We start from the raw sequence: 26597 nt of genomic DNA on the forward strand, positions 1-26597 counted from the left end.
AGATCTAGGAAGAGACACTAATTCTGTGCGGACATCAAAACAAATTCCTCCGCAAAACATGATGGACCCTCCTTGGAACGGCTCCCTGGGAATGATAGAAGTCTGCACAAATCTTTCTCCTCGCCGCCTTCGAATTTGATTACGTCCATCTGGACCTCTTAGACTGATTCTTATCTCATCAGTAAATAAAATTTAGCACCAATTTTCTAAATTCCAATCTAAATGTTGCCTCGCAAATCTTAGTCTAGAAACACGATGCTGCCTGGAGAGCTCTTCTGCTGTGTAGACCAGCATTCTGAAAGTATTGTCTTATTGGTCTATCAGAGATATTTACATTTCGGACTTCTCGTAAAAGGCTTTAATTGCAAAAAACGGTAATCTTGAGAAGTTAAAACTTAAGAACGTCCTTGTCCGGGCCTCCTAGAATGTGAACCGGTCTTTCGAAATCTTTGCATCAATCTGCCAATGGTTGTGTGGTTTACGCCAAATAGATTTGCCAATTCATGATAACTTTGTCCCTGTCCATCTTACTCTGCTATTCTTTCAGCTTCGCATTCACTAAACTGCCTAACTCTATTCATTTTTTGTTCAACTAGTCTCCACTTTAACACACCTTGATTGACTTAAATTACTGCTGTCCACAAGTTGGTACAACAATAGAATGAAAGAAACATTAGAATATGCATAAAATTAAAATTTTAAAAAACTACAAAAACAGTTGTTTGCTGATGAGGAATTTTGCTAAATTTCATCGCTAACATTTAAGATACTTTAACTTTTTGTGATAGAGAAAAAAGGAACCCAAAAGATTAACATTTCAGGTTTTGATATTGAAATTAAGGGTGGTACGTTATTTACGGCCACGAGTTCATGATGGCAATATAAAATCTATCAATTGGAAGATAAACGGTCCTCATTTTAATTAAAAGTGTGACATACCTGTAAGCTGTTTATAACAGTCCGAACGAGTGGATGTTCACGTACCCTATGGCTTGTTTATGAACATAATATACAAAACTACAAATTATTAATTTAAATTTGCATTTTTATTTTTAAAAATTTCAACCAAAATATTTTTTTTTGGAGAGCATATATATGAACGGAAATGCAATAAAATAAATAATAGATCAATTTTTGGTAAAAATTCGCGTGTTCTTCTACCTATTAAACATTTTGAATTTATCTTAAAATAAATATTAGTGGATTTAATCATTGAATCAATAATAGTGTTAAAATAGGAACTGTATTAACAAGAAACCTACCAATGCAAATGTGGATGCTGAAGACACTGTTTATTATATCACTACACCAAAACTCCCAATAACATTGTATTTACCAACTTAAAAAATATTGGTTTTGTTAACAACGACTAAAATTAATTGTCCATGATGGATGATAAACAATGTATTTTCAATATTTGGATTGGGGAATCTATTTGATAATAGTCTCCAAAAGCCCTCAATTATCGAAGAAGAAACTTTCACCACTAAACACAAAACCAAAAGACAATATAAATTCAAAACTTTTTTAATTTCAAATAGAAATTGATAAGATTTCCGCTCTATTGCATTTTGTATGATATTACCATTCTTAATATTATGAAACTAGCTTTTCTTCAACTGTTCTTTGACAACAAAACTCTGCAGTATGGCAACACAATACATTTATTTTATTTTTTATGTGTGTTTGTACTACCTTTGTTATGAGTGAATAAATTTCATAAGAGGTTGATAATTGTTACATTATATTCCGGCTTCATATATTACAATTTATTATTATTTTTTTAGGTAATCACTAAATAAAATAATGCTTATTTATTTAAATCTACTAAATTGCTAATACATTGTAATAGATAATGAGTTGAATATTATATAATTCTGAATAATACTACTCCATCTTGCATTTAGAGAATCATATTGCGAGAAATCAATATTTCTCTAATATTGATCATACGGATTCACCTAGTGGCTTGACGATCAATTCAGTTACCTAAAATATAATACAATTCAAATTAGAAACCTGGATAATTGATTGTTAACTTTTTTATAAAAATCATATTGCAATAAGGGAATAAACATTCTTCAACGAGCTTGCGGTGAAAAAATAATACATTAGAGTAGATTTCTAATGCAATTCGGGCTAAGTGGAACACAGCTCGGCACACGAGAAACAATGTTAGCATTTCTAATGCAATTAAAAGCTGAAAATCGTGCCGACACGGTCCACAGAGGTTACAAGTTACAAGATTGTGAATTTCGTGCCGTACATGACACATGCGCACTAGGTCGAATGGCTATATTTCGCATTTTATACCCTTTATCTTTATCGTTGTTGACAGTATAACATTTATATTTTTGCGTATGTGTATCGTTGTGCGGAAGACGCATGATCTCTTGTATGTTCATGCGCACAACTTGTGCCTTGACAGGCTCCAGTTCTATGTATTGTATAGATGTTTCATTCATTGTTCTCATTAACAGGCAATAAAGCCTTTTTTATTATGAGTAATTTGTTTGATCGACCACGTATCTTAACAATCGTTGAATGTTGAATGGTTTGTAATTGGATACACACTGAAGAAGAAATTCATCGTTTATTTTTGCATCCATATTAAAAGACATTTTGCACTTCGCTCGCTCGCGACTAGAAATGTACCTAAGGACTTTTCGGAAATTATGATCGGGTTAACCTGATCATGATCTGAATGTTCAGAAACATGGATCATGGTTATTGTTGTTCGGAAACTGATCCGAGTTAGTCGAGTCGTAGTCATATCAGGTATATAAAACCGTGATCATATGTGGTTCAGTATTGTTAGTTTCTGATATTTCTTTGTACTTATTTTTATTTTTTAACAAACAATCTATATTATTAAATTATTATACAGACACCAGTTTCGCCATGACTTTTATCGTCACCCGTACTTCATCAATAGCAAGCACCGGTACATTCTGGTATGAAAAAAAAATTATGATTAGATGATCAGAAAATAATATATGAATTGCACAGTATAACTTAATAGCTTTGTTCTATTTTTTACTATCAGATCAGAATCCATCCATTTTCTTATTCGTCTCTCAATCTATAGACTCGCACGCAAGCCAACTACTTAATATTTTTTAACTGTTATTACAGTTAAGCTGATTGAATAAAACATGCTAGGTTATACATATTTATATTTTGATTTAGCCGACGCCAAGAATGTATATTTTTTCCAATATCAATTGCAGAAGACAGTTATGTGGAGGATCAATCGATATTTCATGAATACGCACGGCACTGATACCAAATTCAGAAATGAAAAATAATGTTTACTCCCCATATAAAATTTGGTATACATCTAACAAACCGTCAATCCACGTGGAAATCTCCACTGTTCTCTCCTAAACATTTCTATTGGCCGAGACCGTATGTACACAATTTCTTGGAAATATTCCTGCTAGAAACTCTGCGATAAGCATTGGCGTGGCTTGGTGATTTTAATTTAATTCATAAATTTCTTTAAATAAATAGAAATATGGGGTTTTTTAGACCATGGGGGAATGAGGTTTAGAAACATTGGGTCAAGTTTTGTCAGCATGTGGTTTTAAATACAAAAAACTAAAAAACCGGACAGCAATAACCGAATCGTACAGGATCATTCGATGGCGACAAGATTATTGGCGTCAGCTAAAAGACTACCGAAGTTCTAATAGACACATAATTTATCTAGATGAAACATTGTTTGATAGTCACGATGAAGTAAATTTCGGTTGGGTTGACAATAGTAAAAATTGCTGTTAGAATGAGCTATGTTCTGAAACGTATTATAATAGTACGCGCTGGAAGCAAAGACGGTTTCGTGCCTAATGCTTTATTAATATTTGCTAAAAAAATTAGAAACTGTGCAGCTGATTATCATGAAGATATGACAGCAGAATTAATTGAAAAGTGGTTTAATGAACAGCTTTTACCTAACATTCCATCACAATCAGTAATCGTTCCTACCACTCGAAGCAATACCTTAAGACACCAAATAGTAGTAGTAACAAAGCTCAAATTTTAGCATTTGTGTCTGAAAAAAAATTCTTATTCCTGTCAGCGATGTAAAAAAGGCCCAACAAACAAAAATTTCTTACTGTTATTATAGATCTAAAGTGCAGATCGCATATTTAACCCTATAGACTAAATATGGGCAAACGTAAAATCAGAATTACGAAAATTTAATCAGTCTCCAGAACTGAGTGAAGAGGTTGTAGAACTCGTAAAGAAAGTTCTAGCAGCAGACCGCCAAGAGCTTTGGCAAAACTGTGTTGAACATGTTATCAAAGAACCAGAGAAGTAAGAATTTATTTTTCTTTACGGTTTTTGCTTTGAAATTTCGTTTTCCAAAAGAAAAAACGAATGGGGTATAAAAAGGACTCTGTTTATGTCTGGTACCCGGTTTAAACTACAAGTAGGACTACAATTAAGTACATCTGTCTAAATAACTACGTATAATGCCGTCCAATTTATGATTATTCGATTGCCTTTTAACGAATACTTTCTCGCAAAAGATATACATATTTTTAAAAGTATTTATAAAAATAATAAATTTATAAAATGAGGTATCTACGCCTATGGTGGATCAAACAAAATTGTATTTTTCTGTCCTGAGAAAATCATATTTCCCTATGTATTCCTAGAGATGTATATAGAAAAACTAAGGTAGTACAAAGGAAAATAAAGACATTAGGTTGTTTTTTTTCCTGAGAATATAGTTTATTCTATAAGTACCAAAGGTAGTATGAGGTGGGTGGGTCCCCAATATACAGCTTTATTTTTGTGAACCTTAGTACACAGTTAAATTTATTCAGGATTCTGCGAGATTTTGGAGTTCACAAGTATCAAGTATATGTAATGGAATAAACCAAATCTCATCTTAAAAAACTCGACTCTTGTTTTATTTTTTTTGTTTTTTGATCTGGGACTTTGGTGCAACTGGACCACACTCGTCTATTTTATTATTAAGAAGTACTAAAAACAACATGATGAAACTGGGTCCTTCTTCGAAATTTTCACTTTTTTTTTGTTTTTGTTTCATGAAACTATCCCTTCTCGTTTTTATTATATGGCATTTGAAATATAAGTCATAGGGCAAATAGAAAATTGCAGTTTAGAACAAAATATATTTAATTATAGTTATTCCACAAAATCGTCTATTTTTGGCACACTAAACCTGTTTCTCTTATTTTTTAAAACAGGCTTTTTAATAATTTTTATTTCATTATGGTCGTATTCTATTAGGTATATCTTCTCGTTGAGGCCAACGCCAAACGTTTATTTTCCTACATTGCTCCATATGTTTTACTGTCACCTTGTCTTATTCTATTATAAATGACAATTGTATAATCGCCTGGCAAGTAAAGGTTTTTTGCTTTCTTTTTCATTGTAGGGACGGATTTTTCAGCGTTTTTTTGGTGTTCGTTGGTTTCTTTCATCTTTGCTTAAGCTTTTATCAATACAAGTCTTGGTGATACTATCAGTTCGTTCTTTTTTGTTCTGTAATTCGCGCGACACCTTAGCTCGTTTCTTTATTTTTTTCTGTTTTCGGTATCTTTTCTTTGTTTTTTCTCATGCTCACGTCATTCAATATATTCTTTTGTCATAATTATTTCAGCGTTCGTAATATGTGATTCTTTTCCTTTTTGGCGAATGAGTATCGTTTTTGTAGTTCTCACTGCACCCAGCAATATATCTTCAACTGATATTCGATTCTTTCCTGCACCTGATTCTAAGCGTTCTTCGATTTAAGGTAGCTCTGTTCTTAAACTCTCTGTTTCTCTTGTTGAGAGGGATTATGTCCCTACCATTTCACCGTTTATCTTATGTAGTTTTGAAAGGTCTACGTCTAGGGCTACGTCTAATGGCTGGAGTACGGTTGTGTGGGAGGAAGCTTCAATATAGTAACATTATGTTCGTACACAAGTCTACAAACTTCTAGGCTGATATGAGTTGTGTTTTGCTGCATAAGCCATATTCTTTTTTATGTTTCTAATCAAATCCCAAAAACCAGTCCTCTCCAGGACGTTCATCTTTAAACCTGTTTGTAACATCATTGACCTTAACAAAAGATTGCAACATCCTTCCAAACCAAACCCCCACTTTTCCATTGTCAAAAGTCCTTCTACTAACATTTTTTCATCCTCATCTGAAATCGTCGCTACTCCTCCTCCCTTGCAACTTTCTGCCATAAGGTCTATTTTCCCCCTTGTACATCTAACATGATGTTTAAGGGTTGTTCTTGGGATGTTGTATTGTACAGCCGCTTCCTTTATCGTGTTTTGACCTTGCTGTATAACCAAAACAGCAGCTTTCAGCTCTTCTTTGTTGTACCTACCTCCATTGGCACCACGAGTAGCTTTCCATGGGTATTTCCTGGGTATTCTGGAATTAAAAAAAATATATTTGATATTTTTTGTAAATTCACCTTTGGCTGAGGTGAATAGACCCATAAGGAACCATTTACCTGCAACGTTGCTACCCACTTACCCTAAATCGAAAAATGTTCGGGTTAAATGGGCTACCATCATTATAACCTACAAAATTTCTGACTAAGTTAATAAATTTAAAATATTATCAAAATACTTTTCTTACTTACCTAAGTACACATAAGTTATGTTTCTCCTCCAAAATTGTAACTAGAATCTCGAAAAAACTACGAATATTGCACGCTGCTTAACATTACGCAAGTCTCTTCCCATTACATCATGGTTGCCACTTATCAAAATTCCACAAGAAAAAGTAAACAATTTCCTAATCCCAAATTGTATTTTCTTATTTTGTGGTCAGTTTATAGGCTGATGCCTTGCTTTTTGAGTCTATTGGGCAGAAAAGAGCATCTAGGCTATGGTGGTCCAAGCCATGGCCACATAAAATAAGAGAAAACATAAATTCAGCTATAGAATTAGTCGAGAAACATACAAAATACATACATTTGGGAATGGATAAAGAAACATTTGACAAACTCCCAAGAAAAATAAAACATAAGATAACTAAGAAATCCTTGTAATAACAGCAGATCAGAAACTCATTTCTTCCTAGAATTGCAACTTGTACACAATGAAAATGATACCAATCAGATAATGATGCAAATGCGAGAAACAATCAGCTGAACTTCATCTACGTATACTTTTCATCGAGAAATATTGCGTCTTGCATTGCATTGCACGTTGTCTTGCGACATGTCAAGCGGCCTTAAGGACAAAAAAACACGGTCTGCAGTCGGATACTGATTAATTTCGAGTAGGCTGAGATTTGGACATAGTTAATCTTGCGGCAAATAGATGGCACTCCCAGTAACCTTTTTTAATGGTAATTCATATAAAAACGACCATACCAATAATTTTACTACGGGGTGGCCCACTCTCCCAATGACCTACCATTGTCACATTACCTTATTATAATTTTTCAGAAGGCACGTTACTTATATGTTTCATACATTTTACCTAAGGGTACAAATTAGTTAATGATAGTTTTTAGATAGTACAAATTAAATCAAAGCGAATCATGTGTGATTTTTTTAGATTGAATTAGATCAGGATTTCGAATTTTCATCATATATGCGTAGAAGGAACGCGACCATTGGAGCAACTGCTCCGCCCTTAAGAAACCATTCGTTTCTCGGTTTTTAAAGTGGTTTAAAAAGAATATTTGACATACTTCTTAATTTAATCAAAAGCATGGTTTTCGCTTCTTTTCTTCACTTTTTGGGGCTGAAAATTATTTAATAGTATAATAAAAACCAATCTAACCGTGTGCGATGTTTCTATAAAATGAATCATTATTATGCCAGGGTCTTTCCGGTTTTACCAGGGTAGAGAAGATCCTATCATATGACTCCGACCCGATTAACTCTATTATATGAGTTTCCGAACAACAATGAACGTGATCCGGGTTAGTGTCCGAAGAGTCAGATCTTGATCGGTTTAACCCAATAATAGTTTTCGTGATGTCCTAATATGAATTATTTTCTGATAAATATTTATCGATCATTTTATCAAAAGATTGGTACGCGAATGTTTGATTGACCATTTGAAGCAGATTAGAATACCGTTAAATGAACAATATAAAATTTTATGTTATACTGATATTTGAAACTACTGTACCTGAACCATTGGAGGAGTTCCCAAAACATATAGTACAGCATTGGCGATATCCTCTGCCTTCAATGACGGAACAACTTTTAATAATTGTTGCACTTGTTCATCTTCAGTAAATCCGTTCACTTCAAATATTTCTGTCATAGTACATCCTGGACTAACGCTCTTAAAATAGAATTGAGATATTAATTGTTATTTTATGCATGTTACTAATTCTGCATTATTTATTGTATATTGTCATGAATTACAGAATATTAAAATATTAAAGCATTCGTTATAATAAAGAAGACAATTAAAAATATTTTTTTCCAGCTATAACTCGAGTATGTTCGTACAAAAAAAACATTTATATGAATATAATGAATATATCTCGTCTACATTTATATTTTCAACTATTCAGCCTGTCTGTAACGTAAAAAATGTAATTTTTCTCTAAAGTGTTCTATTGTTTTACAAGGTATGTTTGGAGCATTGTGGTAAACTGTTTATTAGTTATACGGGCTTGAAAACTTTATGGCAAAGAGCTTAAATATTTGAGGTTTTAACTACATTAGTTCATAAATAACAATTTTAATATAAAACTCATCAATATAAGTAGAGCTACTTCTTACAATTGGAAAACAGAATATTTACAATGAGTAGCACGATCATTTCATCAGTAATATTGTATAGCTTCCAAATTCTCTCTTCTTCTTTAATCGTATCTACTGCCTTTACCCAGTTTTCAGGCTTCAAATTATATACAGCCTCCAGAAACAATTATTTAACATTAATTATTTTAAAAGAATTATTTTTTTACCAAACTTCTCCCTTTATCTGTGCCCATACCAATTAAATCATGTTTAATTCTCAATTATATGGTGGTAATCCAATCACCGTCATTCCACAATTTTTTGCAATTTTATATTTTTCAAATTTCTTTTTATGGAAGGAACTTAAATAATACAGTTCTTTTTTCACAGAACGGAGATGGAAATTAATATTATTTGAATTTAGCTTATTGTGTAAATCTTCTTTTATCTACTTGGTTGTGGAAATTTTTTATTAAAATCTCGAGTGATAACTTATAACTCTACATTATCTATTACTATTATATATTGCTAGGGAAGAAGATCTATCATTTGTTTGAACCATTCTTAAAAGACACAAACATTCATGTCCTCATGGTAGTCACCGGTACGAGTAGATTCAATAGTCAATAAACCGTTTTAACTGTTGATATGAAATTTATTAATCTACGGCTTTTCTAGTCGGTGGATTTTAACCAGTGGATAAAAAACCTATCGTTGACCTCTAACAGATCCATCTTGCGATCCATCTCCTTGATCCATTTTTCATCTAAATAAAATTTCTATTATAGTCCTATTAATAGATATTCTGAAATGCTTTTTCTAATGGAAACTGATTTTTTTTAAAAGATTTTTTGAAGAGAGGTATCACTTACCGATACTTTTATCTTGCTGTCAATAGTGATAAGCTCATTTCTCAATGTTTCCGATAATGCAGTTACAGCGAACTTTGAAGCTGGATAAACGTTATTATATGGAATTTTTGGAACTTGATGACCAGCTGTACTATTGATATTAACGATATGACCATCGATCTTGTTTTCTTGCATGGATTTGATAGCTTCTCTTGAGGCAATCGCTACGGCTAGAACATTCGTGTCCAGTACTTTTTTCCACTCTTCAATGTCCCCTAAAAAAATACAAATAATTTCATTTTATCACAAAATCTGAAGCTTATTGTAATAAATTTATTATACGCAAATGGTCTGAAAAGTATTCAATCAAAACCTTTATCTCACTAAAATTTCAGCCATTTTTGACGATTAGTTTTTGTTTGATAATAGTGTAGTGGGTGAATATTGTTCTGAAATTGAAGAAAATCGAGCTATCATGAAATATTTGGCAATACGCCTACCTTAATGAAAGAGAAGTTAGACATTGTGTACGGAGACTATGCACCGCTATTTGTGAGTAAAATTTTGAGTAACTGAATTCGCAAAGGGCGAACTGGCTCTGAAAAAGGCAGAGACGGTTTTATTGGCCAGTAACGTGATGCCAACTGTTTTTTGGGATAGTAATGGGATTTTAGTCATCAACTATCTTCAAAAAGGTAAAAAGTAACAGAAAAGTATTGGAGAAATTCCCGAATAACGGGAAAGAAAGTACTTTTCCATCAGAACAACATGTCTTCTCGCATTTCGGTGATAGCCATTGCTAAAATTCTCGAACTGCGCTTTGAATTGGTTGTCCAGCCATCATTTTCAATAGTTCTGGCCCGTAGTGACTTTTTCCTGTTTCCATTAAAGTTTTATCAGAATATATAAACACCTATTTTGAGAATAAAGACGGCAAATATTATTTGTAAGGAAAAAAACAGCAGTATAGCTGCATTTAGTGGAGCTGTTCTAAATCAATTTAAAATGGTAAGATTAAACGCAGTGTATGGATTTAGCGACATATCAAGTCTGGAGAGAATTATCTCACCACTCCTGATGGGAACCATTACGATCTGTTAATCATATATCAAGTGATACAATGTGTCCTTTATTTTCCCCTCCATTAACGTATCGTCTGGAATTACCTAATTTTTGTCTTATATTAATGTGACTGTGATTAATCATAAATCTACCTAGTTAACTTCTAGTTTCTATTGTGTTTGGTAAGATTTATTTCTACATTGACCGCTCCTAGGAACCAACGTCATATTTAAGCGATATCAAGTGTCCTTTAGAGACTTGAAGTTCCATTAACGACCATATATATAATTAATTATTGAATATACACGGATAGGGTGTCTTGACATCAAACGAGTATAGTAGTCAGATTATTGAAACCACTTTATTTCTTTATATTTTTTTGCTTAGTAAATATCTTTTTATAAAGTTGTTAATGGAGTTATTTAACTACTAATTAAGTTGTAGTTCAATATTACAGACTGTGGCATATGTGTCGAATAACATATTATATTTTGCTTAGCTCTTTGTGTTTTGATACATATTTTTGATCATGAGAAAATGAAAAAAAATTGTACATTGTACTAGTAAGTAATAATATCATTACAATAATTTGATTATAGACTTGTTCATAAAAATTCAGCAAATTAAATATTTGTTGTTAAATAGGTTGACAGCACTACGGAGAGTGATACTTGCTTTAAGTTCCAGTTGTTGACTTGAAGATAAACAATTTGATAAGTACATGAAGATTAATTAATGATCAAGGATAGTATAAAAGAGGCAAGATTATTCGCTATTTAAATGATCTAAATAGAAATGTATTATACCTAATGCTACACGCTGGAACCAAAGACAGATATATACTGTAATGTAATTATTATTCACTAACAAAATTTAAGTTTGAAAGCTGATTATCTTAAAGACATTGCAGCAGATTCATTCGAAAATTGATTGTTAGAACAGTTTTCACATAATTATCCACCATACTCATTGATCGTTGCAATTTTTCTCATATTTCTCAAAATAGTCCCTAATGTATGCGATAACGTCCCTTATTGATGAAAATATCTCTTCTGCAAACTGAAACTTTGAGGTTTGAGAACAGCAAAGAGGTTTTGGAAGCAAGATCCGATGAATACGGTGGCCAACCAATTCGTGAATTTTAACCTTGGTGAACTCTGAAGTTGTTCGTTGTTCAGATGGAAAAACACTTTCTTTTGCTTCAAATGTGATTTGTGCAATTTCTCCTTCTATTTTATCAAAGATTAACGCGTAATACTCCCTCTTATTGTTTTATCTTCTTGAAGATGATCACCATCCCGTGAATATCGCAAGGAACAGTTTCCGAAGAAAACCGTCTGTGGATTTTCCGGAGCAGGTTCGCCCTTTGTAATCGAATGTCATGAATTTTTTTTCCCATTTCATGGATATAGTAGTGGATACAGATTTAACTACAGCTATGAATCAGTCAGCGTCAATAATATTAGGGAAATGTTCACGAATGCGTACTTGGTCCAAAGTGAGCAAACGCTCGGATCGATAACACAAGCATAGTTCTCGCATTATTTTGATATGCCGATAGCTTCTTCTATTTCTATAGCCTTAATAACACGATCGTACATTACTACTACTGGAAGGTATATAATTGACGACCATTTTTCAATACCAACTTCTATTCGAAATCATACGTTTTTTTTTCCAAGAAGTTACGGAATCCTTTTCTCATCTCCCTCCCTCCATCTTCCTGCGGATGTCAATATCATGTCAAGCAACCGTTTGTGTTTTTTTTATTAGAATCTGTATAGGTATCAACTGGTTGCCTATCTATTCTATCTATCTTATGCAGCATCACCGAAAGATATTATTTGACGTTATGCTGGCACAGTTTTCCCTAGCCTTATTCTCAAATCTCTCCAGTAGCTGCACATAAAAAAATGTATGCTAGACATCATGTGGCTCGTATTTACGTTGTACGTTCTTCATTTTGTGAAGGTATAAGGAAAGTAAACATTCTCAAACTCCAAATCGACTACAAATTAATTTATTGGTTAGATCATAGATCAGACATGAATTCTATAGAGCACATGTGAGATGATCTAAAATACTCCATAAAAAGACAAATTTCATTGAAAATTCATGAGATGAGCTACGGATCCTGCCTTAGTAGTATACTTACCTTGGTATAATATTGAGTAGAATTAATTTTAGTTCCTGGACTTCCTACTTTAAAATTTAGGATTTCATAAATATCGAAGGGGATATAAGAAAAGCTTGGCTTTTATACTTATAAGTAATATTTTCTCAGCGTTGTCTTATTTAATATCCATTTGAACGAAATTATATCATAAAAATTTAAATGGATGTGGTTAGAAAGGTAATGAGTATTTTAACCGTCGATTTTTTTGGAGAAAATAATAAATACCTACAGTCTTTCTCGCACATTTTATATTTTACCAGTTTTTGAAAATATTCAAATAAAATTAACAAACTCCGTCTATGCTTTATAAATTCGCTTTTTTTTTTAACTATATAACCAACCAGTTTCGCATAGCTCTTGAAGTAAGTAACTACCAGGTAAAATACGTATTCAGAATCACAGAGTTATTTTATATTTAGTCATACCACGACTACCAGTTATCTAAGCAGTTAGTCAAAACTGTAAGCAAATTTACTGTCAACAGCGCTAAATGATGATAGTATTTTTTTAGTTTCGAATCATTCGAAACAATATTTAAAATAAGTTCTTCGCACTTAGGTTTCGAAGCAAACCATTTAAGGATGATTTTATGATATACATATAATATATACAAACCAATTAATTGGTTACCATGCAGTGGCTATTGCAGTTGTATTTATTGATTTCGAGAAGAAAAACTATCTAATTTGGCTTCATCAAGATGGGCTATACTAAAATTCCAAATTTCATAATGGTATTGCTGTATTAGTATTTGCATCAAAAAAAGAACACTTCTAATAATTATATAAGCAACGCATTAGCCTTTTATTGTATCCCAAACTCTTTCGGCAATGTAACAGAAAGGTATTTTTGTACTATTGTGTATCAATCGCAAATAATTGAAAAGCAAGCAACTCTCTAAACTAAGCTAATAGATGATCTATTACCTCTTGACATAGTTTTAAATATGTCTAAAAAAATAATATTAAACTGAATCCTCAGAACTGGATACGGATAAAGATTTTGACGTATGGCACAGGAAATGGTTATTAAAATATGAAAGGAAACGAAAAAAGGAGGCTCCAACATCAACAAGAAACGAAGCATATGTACTTTAATCGCAGACGGTGTTAAAATTCTTTCAATTCCTTGGTGATGTCATAATACTGCCATAATGACACTTAAATATGAAATAAATAATATATAAACATAAAAGGATATAGATGCTACGAAAAATTACATAATGAGAATTTATATGTTCCTCATTAAAACTGTATATTAAACTCAGAAGTCTGGACATCACAATACAAAACGTACAGAGAAATTATAGGAATAATAACTATAATATGACAATATCCAATTCAACTAAATGAAGGAATAAAAAGGAAAACAAGCTGAAAATCAATGGATAATTAAAAGCCCAAAGGCTCAAAGAGCCCAATACAAACATCTATGTGAAGAAAATCCGGCCAGTTGAATTCTGGTAGAGATCTTAATTTTCTTGGAAATTGTGATTTAAGGGACGATATGAGGGACCGAAATAGATGGCGGCAAGTTCTGTTTGATTCAAAAACCCATACAGGGACAGATCAATTCTCTTTTTAGTCTTATAATAAGTTACGTGGGTTAAGGAATCTATTAGATTCAAAATATAATTTTCAGAGAAATATCTGCTATCAATGTAAGTTTTCCATGAATTTCCTATGAGAAGTTTTTAAAGGTCTCTCATACACGTACGAATTTTCTCATTTTCCACCATGATCCACCACCGTACCTCCTCGACAAAATTCTCAACAAATTCTAATCAAAGAGAACTGCTTTTCTTAAATGCGCCGCAAGACAAATTATTCTCCATCTGTTATCGTGTTCCAGATCACAACGATACGCCTTGAATTTGAACACCCAGTACATTGGTTTAACTCAAGAAATAAAAGATCGCATAATACCTAGTGGACAGCCATAAAATAGCCAAGGGAAGTTCATGTAGAATATAAACTTAAATAATGGTATGTAAGCCTAGACAAAAATCAATAAAACGGCGATCCAGAAGTTGTATTCGTAATTGCAGCTGAAAGACCGTCATTATTCTAGCTAGATCATATGTAGCAAGCGTAAAAATTATCAAAATTATTTTCTTACCATAAGTTAATTATTTATTTATTAATTATTGTGACGTAGAGGGCACTTCTGCTGCATAATTATTTCCAATATCAAAAAGAAATTAATTTCTCACTTCGAATACCTTAAAATAGTAGCATTAGTTCTAATACGCTCTTTTCAAGATAATTTTAAATTGATTCGATGTGATATGTATACTGTAAATAGTTTTTGGATTAAGCAGAATATGGAATAAGTAAATAAATAAACCTTATAATGTTATATGATAATATCAATTTCTAGACAGAAATTAATATCTTTTCCAGATAAATGATATAGATTACAAACCAACCATTAATGAGGTTAGTTTTTCTTCCTAGACCAGCATTGTTTACTAAGATACTAACGGGACCCACATTCTTATTAATCCAATCAAATGCTTGTATGATTTCTTCTTGTTTTGTCAAATCTGCCTGGACTGCATACAATTTTCCATTCTGCTCCCCACATTTTTTGGCTAATTCTAAGATGCGGTCTTTCCTCCTAGCTATACCAACAACCTATAAAATGAGATTTTTTCTTTAAAAAATTTTATCACTAGAAACATTTGAATTTTGGAAAAGTTACATAGCAAAAATGAACAAAATGGAGAAGAAGATTAAAAATAAATACAATGATAAAAGAACTTGATGAAGATAGATATTTGAATGAAAATATGTAATAGTGAGTAGAAAGTATTATAACACTGCATCAAAATATAACATAGGAAAAGGGAAAGAAGATGACTTAGATAAGGATAATGTTATAGCATCGGAAATGATTAAATGGATAGGTAAAAAAGGAAAGGAAAGGTTATTGGAAATATGTGAAGAAGCATGGAAAACAGGGAAGATTCCGAAACAGTGGATAAAAGATATACTGCTCACAAACAGAAGGAAGGACAAATAAGTTCCTAAGATCCCATCTGATATGATTCGCTTAATCTTATTTTATAGTCTATGCATAATTTTTGCTAAAAAACAAAGTGATTGTGGTTAATAATAAGATTGTAAGAAAGTAAACAGTTTTTTGTCTGCACAGACAAGAACTCAGAGACTGACGAAAAATCCGAAGAAAGGAAAAAGTGTATTCAACCTCAATAAGTCTAAGGACGATTTGTAGTATTAATAAAAAGCTGATCGGAGGAATTTTCAATTTTTATTTTGATCATGTATGAGGTAATTGAAAAAGTTAAAGAAAGAGGAAGACAACAAGATATGATGATAGATTATAAAAAAATTTAACAATGAGGATATTGCAAAAAGAGCTAAGTGGAAACAAGAAAATAATATGTAATGTAATACCTATCATCACACAAATGGTGATGATTATTTACCCCGAAGGTTAGAAAGACTAAGTGAACTGAGTTTAAGTTAACATGAAGATAAGGTTGATAGAAATCAAAATTATGTTCGTAACAGTTCTAAGCAAACAAGAATTAGTGATTGTATATTTTCGTAAACAAAACATGGTAGATAATTACACAAAGCTCAAATTATTTATTACTATCTTACTTTAAATGAGGTGTGTATCTATCAAAATAGACGGTTCTTAATATTCACCTCTAAAATAATTTCGCAAATCAATATTTCGAAAATATATTCCGCCGTTCTTCAAAGGGGAAAACAACTACTTTCCTGGTTAATGCCTCAACGAATATTGAATTTCATCTCTTCTGAAGAGCCTCATGTCAATCGACCTTTTTGTCGAAATTAAAATACCCAATGGCCCGCAGTTGCGAGGAGGGGTTTGCAACCGGTGACTAGTTTCGAAGTTATTACATCTCATCAGAATGATTTAAAAATCCTCGTTCAGACTTGAGACTCGAACTGAAGACAACGTCAAAGAGCGTCGCTATTTGGTTCATGTAAATAAACATTCCCCAACCAACGCTTACTGGCGCCAACCTCACTTCCAACTGCGACCCACTGGTCAGGTATAAATCTAGCGTAGTCGCCAATACAAGTCGGTTGATCATTTCCTATTTCATTCATTCATGAGACGCACAAGCAAGAAGTAACGGAGTTACAATTTTATGTCTCCCTCTACACTGCAACCACTTGACGTTGCGTTCATTGGACCTCTCAGTTCATTTTATACCCAAGAGTTTGGCTGAGGAATAATCCAGGTCGGTGAAACACAGTTAGCGAAGTTTTTCTGTTGTTTGGAAAGGCTTTTTCAAGGTCAGCAACCTTCACTTAATGCCATAAAAGGATTTCGAAAGACTGGTAATTATCTAATAGACCGTACACTCCTAGTGTACAAACAGAAAGATCTATCATTACTGAAAATGCAGAACCCGTATAAGGCGAACAAAGAGAATCCAGTTATTGAGAGTATACGAAAACAAAGTTAAGTTACACCCTTAAAGCAAATTTTAACAGAGGAGAATTCTCTTGGGTACGATGTACTTAATAAACCATCCACCAGTGGTATCCAAACGTTTATTGGCACTCAAGATATTATACCGTATCCCAAAGTATCAAGTCTTGCTGCTTTTAAAAAGAAAAGGAATGTTAAGAGGGGAAAAGCTGCCATTCTAACCAGTACTCCTTACAAGGATGAGCTGGAAAAGTCATTAGAGGTAAAAAGACAAAAAGTTAGCGTGAAAAAATCGCTTTGAAGACTAAAATCAGATAATTATCTGAAGAAAATATTTCCAAAAAGTCAAGATAAGTAAAACAAGCAACACAAAAAATACAAAAGCGTGTCTGAAAAAGAACAAACAAATGACTTCGAATGTCCCATCAATTTGGGTTTTTAAGTAACAAATGCACAAATGATGCTATACTACCCCTCTTAATTACTGTCTACTCTAGCACAGCCATCACTCCACTGCAACAACTTTCGATTGTGCTAATCATGATATTTTAATCAACAAATTGTAGTATTACGACTTCAGGGGAAGACCTCTCGCATGTTTCAAGTCATACCTTATCAACAGAAGTCAGCTTGTAAGGGTCAATACAACGATGTCTTCTTACAAGACAATAGAATGTGGAGTGTCCCAAGGTTTAGTACTAGGACCTATTTTGTTTCTTCTGTCTATAAATGACATCACCTATCTTGATATCAGTGGTAAAACATGTCTATTTGCAGACGACACTCATTTCTCTTGGAGCAACCCTGATCTCACGGCACTTCATAGGACCATATCTAGTGACCTAATTACCCTTAAATAATGCTGCGATTCTAATCTTCTCTGTCTCAACATTTCTAAAAGCAAAGTTTTATCATATAAAATACAATGCAGCCTTTTTCTGTAAAATTCTTAGCGCTAGTTGTGGACAATTCCTTGAAATAGAAGTTACATATTGCCGCCTTATCTAAAGTTCCTCCTGTTTTGCGCTGAGATTAGTTTCCAAAGAACTAAACTATTTATCTCCTTAACAGTCTATTAACCCTTTATTGAATCCCATCTCCGATATACCCTTTCCTTCAGGGGTACGTGTGGTGCGACTCAATTTGAGCGAATCTTCAAATTACAATAGAGAGCTGTTTACTCGGACTAAACAGCAGGGCTCACTGCAGGGACTTCCTTTAAAGATTAAAAATTCTGACTCTTCCTTATTTATTCAACTTTGAATCTGCTTGCCTAATTCGTAAGCAGGTTTCTCCAATTTCAGAAAGGACGTTGCACGACTATCCACTTAAGAACGCTGAGCACGACCTCTACCTACCTACTCCACGTTCAGAATTAAATGAGGGCTCAATAGATTACAATGCAAAAAAAAGCACAGTCACTTGCCAATTGAAATCAAATCGAATTTGAGGGCATATTTACTGAACAGTACCTTCTATTCTGTAAACGACTCCTATTCTAATAATAATATTTAATTCCGGGCATGCTGCATATTGGTCTAATTTTGCTATGGACTTATATACTGATTATTACATATTACTAATACCTATAATTTTTTTACCCATTGTTTTCTTCTTATATTGTAATATTAATTTTATTTCATTTCTTTTATCTTTATTCAGCTATTTATATGTTTGGTTTTTAGTTTTTACAAGCTTTTATTACAAATTGTAACAATTTTTCGACAATAAAGCATTTCTCTCTCTCTCTCTCTCTGTCTTTATTGTACCATTTCCTATTCCAATGACCCTGATGGAAAAGGCTGGATTATGTGTTCTAACTGCAAAAAATGGTCTCATGATGCATGTACCGTGGCGAAAGATGAAGATGAGTATTTTATTTGTGATTTGTGTTTAGCGTTGGACTAAGTATTTTTATTTTTGAAATTTATAAACTAATCTTACACCCTTACTTATTTAGTTTTCTAGCACAAATTTTCCAAGTCAAAAACTATTCAGCATGTTAAGTATCCCATGTTGTAGAAAATTTCCCAATATATAACAGTAAACTTGACGTTGTAGAAGCAATTTGTTACTTAAATCAATTTTAATTCAATAAAATCCTATTTACATGCATCTTTTGTTAAACCTAATTGAATTTGCAATCCTAACAACAAAATCTTTTTTTATTGTCATTCAGCCCTCGGCGAGCTCCGTTCAAATCAATTGTAAAATGAAGTAACGAAATAATACTAATGAAATAAGCGCATTCTTTATTTAAGTAATCAAACAAAAAGCAATTTATTTTCTGTTACCCATGAATTTTTTGTACACAGGCAACAACTACCAAAATACTTCGTCAAAATCTAATGAAATATGGCTCGGTATTTGGTAGTGGTCGACACGTTCACTATTTATGGCTGCCAAACAAATACTTAACAACGTAGCATGTTCAAACTTGAAACATATGCTGTATAGGTTGTGTACCAATACCGTGGTATTTTTCAAGCAATTACCGTCATCTCTAGGGTAGGGTAGGCCAGGTACTTCTGGGACCATCCTTCTGATGTATATTAAAGATATCTTACTCAAAGAAGCTGCGCCATTGTTATGTCTTTAGTCTTTGGGGGATGCTTTGAACTAACTTCTTCGTATCGTATATATAAATAGGTAAGTTCTTCAGAATTAACAACAGAAAATTTGATCAAATATGAAAAACAAAGAGCTCAACCAAGATATATTATGAAAAAGAGTAGACGCGAATCATCGACTAAATTCGTGTCTACAATAACATCCTCAACCCCATCATCCTTAAACCGGAAGATGTCAGGAATTAAACAACCACCAATAATTTCATTCTTAGTTATAAATAATAACCTTCTCACAAAACCAAACGAAATAGCAGAAATATTAGCCTCTTAATATGAGCATAACTCTAATAATTGAAACTACGACCTGACATTTCTACAGAATAAAAAAGATATCAAGAAAGAAATATTAATAGATTTTATTGAAACTGAAAATAATCCCATCAATTACCCTTTCAACAAAACAGAACTTTATGAAGCTTCGAAATCACAAAAACAGACAGCTCCTGGTCCAGACCAAATACCTGTAATATTCCTACAAAAACTCTCAATCACCACCAAAGATTACCTATTAAAACTATTCAAATACATTTGGATTAATAAAGTCTTCCCTTCAAGCTGGCGCAAAGCCTTAATGACTTCACTTTTGAAACCCGACAAAACGAGAACCAAACCAGGCTCATATTGACCAATATCTTCAACTAACAATCCTGGGCCTGTTAGCCCACAGATAGCAGCTCAGATCAATGAATCTAGGGATCTGCCTTTGAGTACTGCTACAATGAAAAGGAGATTGAGAGAAGCTGCCTTTTCTGAAGGTTTGCAGTGAAGCAACCTCTTTTAAGACGTCAAAATAAAATTAATAGGTTGCAGTGGGCTAAAGAATATGAAATTTTGACGCATAAAGAGTGTGAAAAAGTTTTGTGGAGTGATGAGACAAAGTTTGAAGTTTTTGGGTCAAAGAGAAGTGTGTTTGTGCGGAGGTCACAGGAAGAACGGATGTTAGATCCATGTGTAAATCCGACTGTAAAACACGACGAAGGTTCAGTATTGGTTTAGGGATGTTTTGGAAGAAGGGCGACTGGAGACTTGGTAAAAATTGAAGGAATTTTGAAAAAAGAAGGTTATAACAAAATAGAAGGAAAATGTATGACATTTTGGCCAAAGCCTTATTAGCAGAAAATTCATCTGGAATCTGTGCAAAGATTATTGGAAAGAATTGGAAAGGAAGTTTGTAATGAAAGTAATGATTTGGACGTCACAGTCACCAGTACTCGACCCGTTTGAGTTGTGGGACAAATTTGACAAGAAAATCAGAAAGCAGTGTCAAACTTTCACTCCACATTTTTGGAATATACTGGAAAATGGAAGGAACTAAATATACAACGATAATTTGTCGAAATAGTTACTGACAATGCCAATTTATCAAAGAGAAATCACTTACATGAAGCTATTTATAGTAGAAAAATATTGAATTAGGCATAGAAAACGAAAACTAACGAATAATTATCATTTTGAAGAATAATTTCCCGAATTCCGAATGCATCTCCAATCTTTTCTCTTTGGCTTCCACTGATCTCTGTACTAACTGGAGGCGCTGGCAGCACGCCAAATGTCAATATCAAATTGAAAACATTGTTATTGGTCTATTTTTGTTTTCTTTGTAAACGGTCACAGTCACAATCAATACTAACCCGAATTTTGTTATTCACAATTCTCTTTATAGAAATATTGAACAAATAGTACATAATTTGGAGAAAGGCTATTGTCGCGTACACATAGTTTAAAATGCAGTCATGCATGTATCGATTTTTTGAGAAATTGATGCTGTAGCTAAAATGTAATCTGTGTTCCTGCAGCTCGTACAGAAGCACAATTTGTTGATGCTATTGAAGGTGAATGGTATGACTTGAAACGATATGTTATACTAAAGTGGCTTTCATTGTTTCCTCGTCTGTACAACATACTTTTGGATTGAAAAGCTTTGAGTCCTTTTTTTTTGGTTTAAAGGAGGATTGTCCTAGACATATTCGAAATATTTTGATGATGAAAGAAATAGGAAAAGTTCAAATGTTTTTGCATTTTGTAAGCCATTTCTATTATAATTTTCTGTTAAACAACTTTTAGGGAAGAATATCACAGAAGTAGATGTGTATAATATTATATCGACTCAAAAATCAGCACTAGTACAGCAAAACAAAATATTTTTTTTGTTATGGAAAAAATATATAACTAAATTCCCCCAGAGAAAGTTATGAAATAATTTTTTTTTTCTTATTTATCCATAGATGGATTTTAATTAAAGCAATTGGTTGTTCAAAATTTCAATTCTAAACAAGAAGCTTCCTTCAATTACTGTGAAACAATATTAATTAGAAATTCACGAGAAAAATGTAGTATAGAAATGGACAATCTTGTCTGTTGCAGCGATATCTCCTCACAGGATAATATAGCTAGCTCGGTTTTTTTATTTGATTTCTGTATAGCTGTAGAGGCAGAAGCGAAAGAAATTTAGGGCATTATTAGGACAAAATTAATTAGATTAATCAAAATGTGATCTCATTTAACCCAGTTTACCTTCAGTCTCTGAAGAGGATAACTTGGTTTTCGAGTATTTGTGAGTTTTGATGTAGTGGTGGTGTGAATAGTGAGTTTAGTATGAATCGAAATGGTGAAAAGAGATAGAGAAGTACTATCTCATCAATAAAAAATGAGCTCTTGATTTAATTAATCTAAAAGTTGATGATATGAAGCATAAGACACTTTTATTTCAGACCAAAAATTTTTAAAAAATGCAAAAAGTACCAAGAAATAAAGTTTATAAGTAACAAATATATCTGTCCATTTATAATTTTTGAACTTAAAATACTATACTTTTTAGATGCTTACTATATTTTTATTAGATAATTCTGAAAAATATTGCATTTTTCTGAAAAAATTTTGGCAACCCTAATATTTCGGAGAAATTGTGCACAAAAATTGAATTACCCTTGATAGTGGTGTCATACGAAAACAAAAAATTTATATCAGAACAAATACAGACATTTTAAAAACTAACATGGTAGTCTAACATCAAGAATAAGACACCACAGAATTTCAGGGTACTAGACTAGGTTAGATCATGTAAAAACAAGAAATTTACCTAAACCATTACAGTTCTTTACAAATGGCTTTTGACGCATGCGGACTTAAACAGAATCGCGATATATCGCCCACTAGACCATTATGCTGTTCTAGAAGTGCAGTAGATCTCTGTACTAACTCAAACGACAATGGTTGGCAGTCATAAGAAGCACTAATCGTGGTCAGAAGCAAGCGTCTTAAAACCGAGAACCTGCAACTTTAAATGTTTCATCCGCTTTCGAACAAAATTGCTATGAATCGAAAATGGCTTTTTTATGTATTCAATATACTTTTTTTTCAGTTTAAAGCAATTACCTTTTCATATTAAAATATATTTGCTTTTGCTTGAACGACAAATATATTGATATAGAATAATTTAATTTTCGTTAGTATCTTTCTCATTATAAGTATAACGTCAACAAACCCTTGTCGCCTTGGATGTTTCGAAACTATTGTCAGCATAGGTTAGGTTAGATTAGGTTAAATTAAATTGCCTATATTTAATATACAAGTTATATTTGTATCCAGCTCATTACCCCCTTCCCTTTTTTTGTTTGGATCATTCCAGCTTCCTATACACTTTTTTCGTTACGATTAAGGAGAAAAAAATTATAAACAAATATAATGTTCACAATCTTAACATTAATAACCTAACTTTCAACTGATCCAACTTAATTTAATCTAACCTAATCTTAAATATAAAGCAAATAACTGAAAGAGAAAAAATTGAATTGGTAGTCTACCATTTATTTTTACGTAAATTATCTCGTCACTCCTGATGAGAACATATAATATCTGTTAACCATATATTAAGTTATACAATATATATGTCTTATATTAATGTGACTGTGAAGAATCATAAATTTACCTATTTAACTTCTAGTTACTACTGTATTCGTTAAGATTTATTGTAAACTAACCGTCCCCTGACGGGAGCCAAAGGTCTTACTTAAGCGATTCCATATGTCCCTTAAACACTTAGTTCCATCAAACTTATCAAATTACTTACCCTTATTTTTGTATATAATTAATAATAGCTTTTGTATGCAACAGAATTAGTATTTAAAGCATGAAGACGCATTGTGGGTTCTTAATAGTCTTCACATACAACGAAAACAGTAGTCATAATATTGAAACCATTCTATTGATTTATATTTTATGTTAATAAATAAATTTTACAAAGTTGTGAATTAAATTATTTAACTCGTATATTTCTTATTATATATGCAGAATAATTTAGTATCCATCCTTGACAAGATACTATGTTTTATGATAGAATTATTTGTGTTGTGATTTATTTCCTCACACCTCCCACTTTTTTTAATTCTTTAAATCAAAAACTGAGCACATTGACCGCATGACGGAAGAACGAATTGTGAAAATATCAAGGGACAAATCACCAGCAGGACAAAGAAGCATTGGAAGACCTAGGAAAAGATGGAGTGACAACCTCCCAGGTGACTGAGCAGAGGCAATGACGTGAAGAAAAACAGGCAATGATGCCTATACACAGCAGGAAGAAGAAGAAGAAATCAAAAACTTACTGAATTTAATTGAAAATAGATGGCGCCTCCACTAGTGAATAGCGAAGGTCAAAGACATATATGTGGCGATATAGTGTACGCTTAGTACCAGGTAGACCTGTTTCTTAAAACTATTGGCAGCAACTGGGAGAGTAAAAGCAAACCGAACATTTCCGAGATTATTTGTTAGGCTTAGTAGATGTGATTAAACAAATAGTTTGAAAATTCAGTTTCCAATATTTTCTGAAATTTTTAATATTCCACACGGCTGAACAGTGAAATTTAATCGCTTATTGGTTTCTATTTCAAATAGAAAGACCATATCATAGAAAATTCTAGTATATACACTTTTTACTTAGACCTTTTCCTCGTATTATCCCACAGTTCTCAAATATTTCTAAAAATATTTTTTTTTGCTATTTTAAATATTCTACTCCCAAAAGGATTTCAGCATATAACTCTAAATCTAGGCTGAAATCAACTTTAATTTGGAAAATTGCAGGCTTGTCTTTTGAATTGCAAAATGAATTCTCATTTTATGGAAATAATTTGCGCAGGTAGGTACTGTTAATTATTCAAACGAGCCGGTTAACTCAAGTAATGATTGACACAGAAATATTAACTCTAATTTTAACTCTAATTTCAAAATTGTTTGTTGAAGTAGCGAAAATAATTTTGTATGTATACATGTTCCTTAACACCATCAATTTCAATTACATTTTGACATTGTGTAAAAGAGTTAGATTCCTCATGTATTTCAGTTCAAATTATACATGATATATAATGATATATAATGAAATGTACATACATTCAATCCTTCCTGTACCAATTTTTCAGCCACACTTGCCCCAATTCCTGCACTGGCACCAGTAACTACAGCGACTTTCCCCGACCACCTATTCATGTTAACGATGGACTTAACTGACCTAAACTGCCAAATAAGTTCATGCGCACCATACATTTATAACATAGGTGGAGAGCGGGGTGCGGAAAATAAGCGTCTAATTGAGAACTTGACCTCTAAAATTATAAATGGCAAATCTTTTATTAACTTGCTGATAAAGGAATTTCGAACTATTTTGAGAAAATTATATTAAATTGATAGCATTGGACCGAACTACAAAAAAATTGAAAATTAACGAGAAAAGTTGATTCATACTTTCTTTGGTCTGACGAAATGATATTTTTCTCATCTATTAAATAGTATATATATATATATATATATAAATATTATATATATAATATATATATATAAATATATATATATATATATATATATATATATATATATATATACAGGGTATCTATTTGAAAAGGTACTACCCTCCATATCAAGGTTCTTATAAAAAATTCAACATTATGGAAACCACATTTAATTTAAGCGGGGCAATTTTTACATTAGTTGTGAATTTAATTATATTAACCTAACGGAGAGGACACAACCACTAAAATATTGAATTGAAATGCGGTTTGAATATCTTATTTCGTAGGTTGTTCAATTACTTTTCCAAAATAGCAAATACTTGAGTCTTTCTACTTTTTTTCCAGTCTAGGATAAAACTGGAGATTTAACTAAAGTTTAAACTATGGTTTGATCTCTAGTTTAAACCAAGAATAAACGGGATTGCGAGAAAGATTGCTCTATTGTATTGCTCACAGTTAAACAGAAATTTTTCTGCCAATTGTAACAAATATAATCAAAATTTTTCCGATGTTTCTTTTTAAAGTTTATTTGTTCTAGAAAGTTGTATAAACAAAAATGAACGAAAAAATCGTGCTATTTTTATGAAGTAGTACTTTTGGTTAACCTTATAACTACAAAGAAATAGTCGAATCCAAATAGAAAACTGATACGGTAACTTGGAAGAAGAAGGAAAAAAATTTGGAGGAGTTGGCAAGGGAATTTAATGGTGAAAATAATAAAAACGGTCATGTTTTCGATAGAAACACAATAACTTTTTGTTCTCTTGGTACGTTGAAAATGTTATTCATCATTGTCGAATTTATCAAATATAAAGTGCAAATCTTCAATCATTCTACCAAAACCCTTCATAATATTGTAAAAATGTGAACAATATGGAAAAGTTAGGTTTGGATCCTCCGTTTAATTAAACTGAAGCTTAAGCTACTCCCAGACCGCAGATAATTTTTAAGCCCAACTTTGTC

The 26597-nt window shown here is 32.4% G+C and overlaps 2 protein-coding genes across 2 annotated transcripts; both read right to left on the reverse strand.

The window, feature by feature from the left end:
- Positions 1 to 1768: 1768 nt before the first annotated feature.
- Positions 1769 to 25377, reverse strand: LOC130897539 (farnesol dehydrogenase-like). Its single transcript, XM_057806455.1, has 5 exons — positions 25240 to 25377; positions 15210 to 15417; positions 9565 to 9818; positions 8127 to 8285; positions 1769 to 1989 (listed from the first exon to the last, which is right to left on the reverse strand). Exons 1-5 carry the CDS (start codon positions 25333 to 25335, stop codon positions 1948 to 1950), a joined length of 759 nt encoding a protein of 252 aa, XP_057662438.1. The 5' UTR covers positions 25336 to 25377; the 3' UTR covers positions 1769 to 1947.
- Positions 5552 to 6554, reverse strand: LOC130897540 (uncharacterized). The gene is made up of 2 exons (XM_057806456.1): positions 6511 to 6554; positions 5552 to 6405 (listed from the first exon to the last, which is right to left on the reverse strand). The coding sequence occupies exons 1-2, from the start codon at positions 6549 to 6551 to the stop codon at positions 5949 to 5951; spliced, it is 498 nt and encodes a 165-aa protein (XP_057662439.1). The 5' UTR covers positions 6552 to 6554; the 3' UTR covers positions 5552 to 5948.
- Positions 25378 to 26597: the final 1220 nt, after the last annotated feature.

Source organism: Diorhabda carinulata, chromosome 8, assembly GCF_026250575.1.
Source record: "Diorhabda carinulata isolate Delta chromosome 8, icDioCari1.1, whole genome shotgun sequence".
NCBI lineage: Eukaryota > Metazoa > Arthropoda > Insecta > Coleoptera > Chrysomelidae > Diorhabda > Diorhabda carinulata.

Coding starts and splice junctions, on each gene's coding strand:
- LOC130897540 (XM_057806456.1), bottom strand. CDS start 6,551: ATGATGGTAGCCCATTTAACCCGAACATTTTTCGATTTAGG. Junction 6,406..6,510: donor CGAACATTTTTCGATTTAGG/GTAAGTGGGTAG, acceptor TTTTAATTCCAG/AATACCCAGGAAATACCCAT.
- LOC130897539 (XM_057806455.1), bottom strand. CDS start 25,335: ATGAATAGGTGGTCGGGGAAAGTCGCTGTAGTTACTGGTGCCAGTGCA. Junction 9,819..15,209: donor AAAAACTAACCTCATTAATG/GTTGGTTTGTAA, acceptor GTATTTTTTTAG/GGGACATTGAAGAGTGGAAA. Junction 1,990..8,126: donor GAACTCCTCCAATGGTTCAG/GTACAGTAGTTT, acceptor ATTATATTTTAG/GTAACTGAATTGATCGTCAA.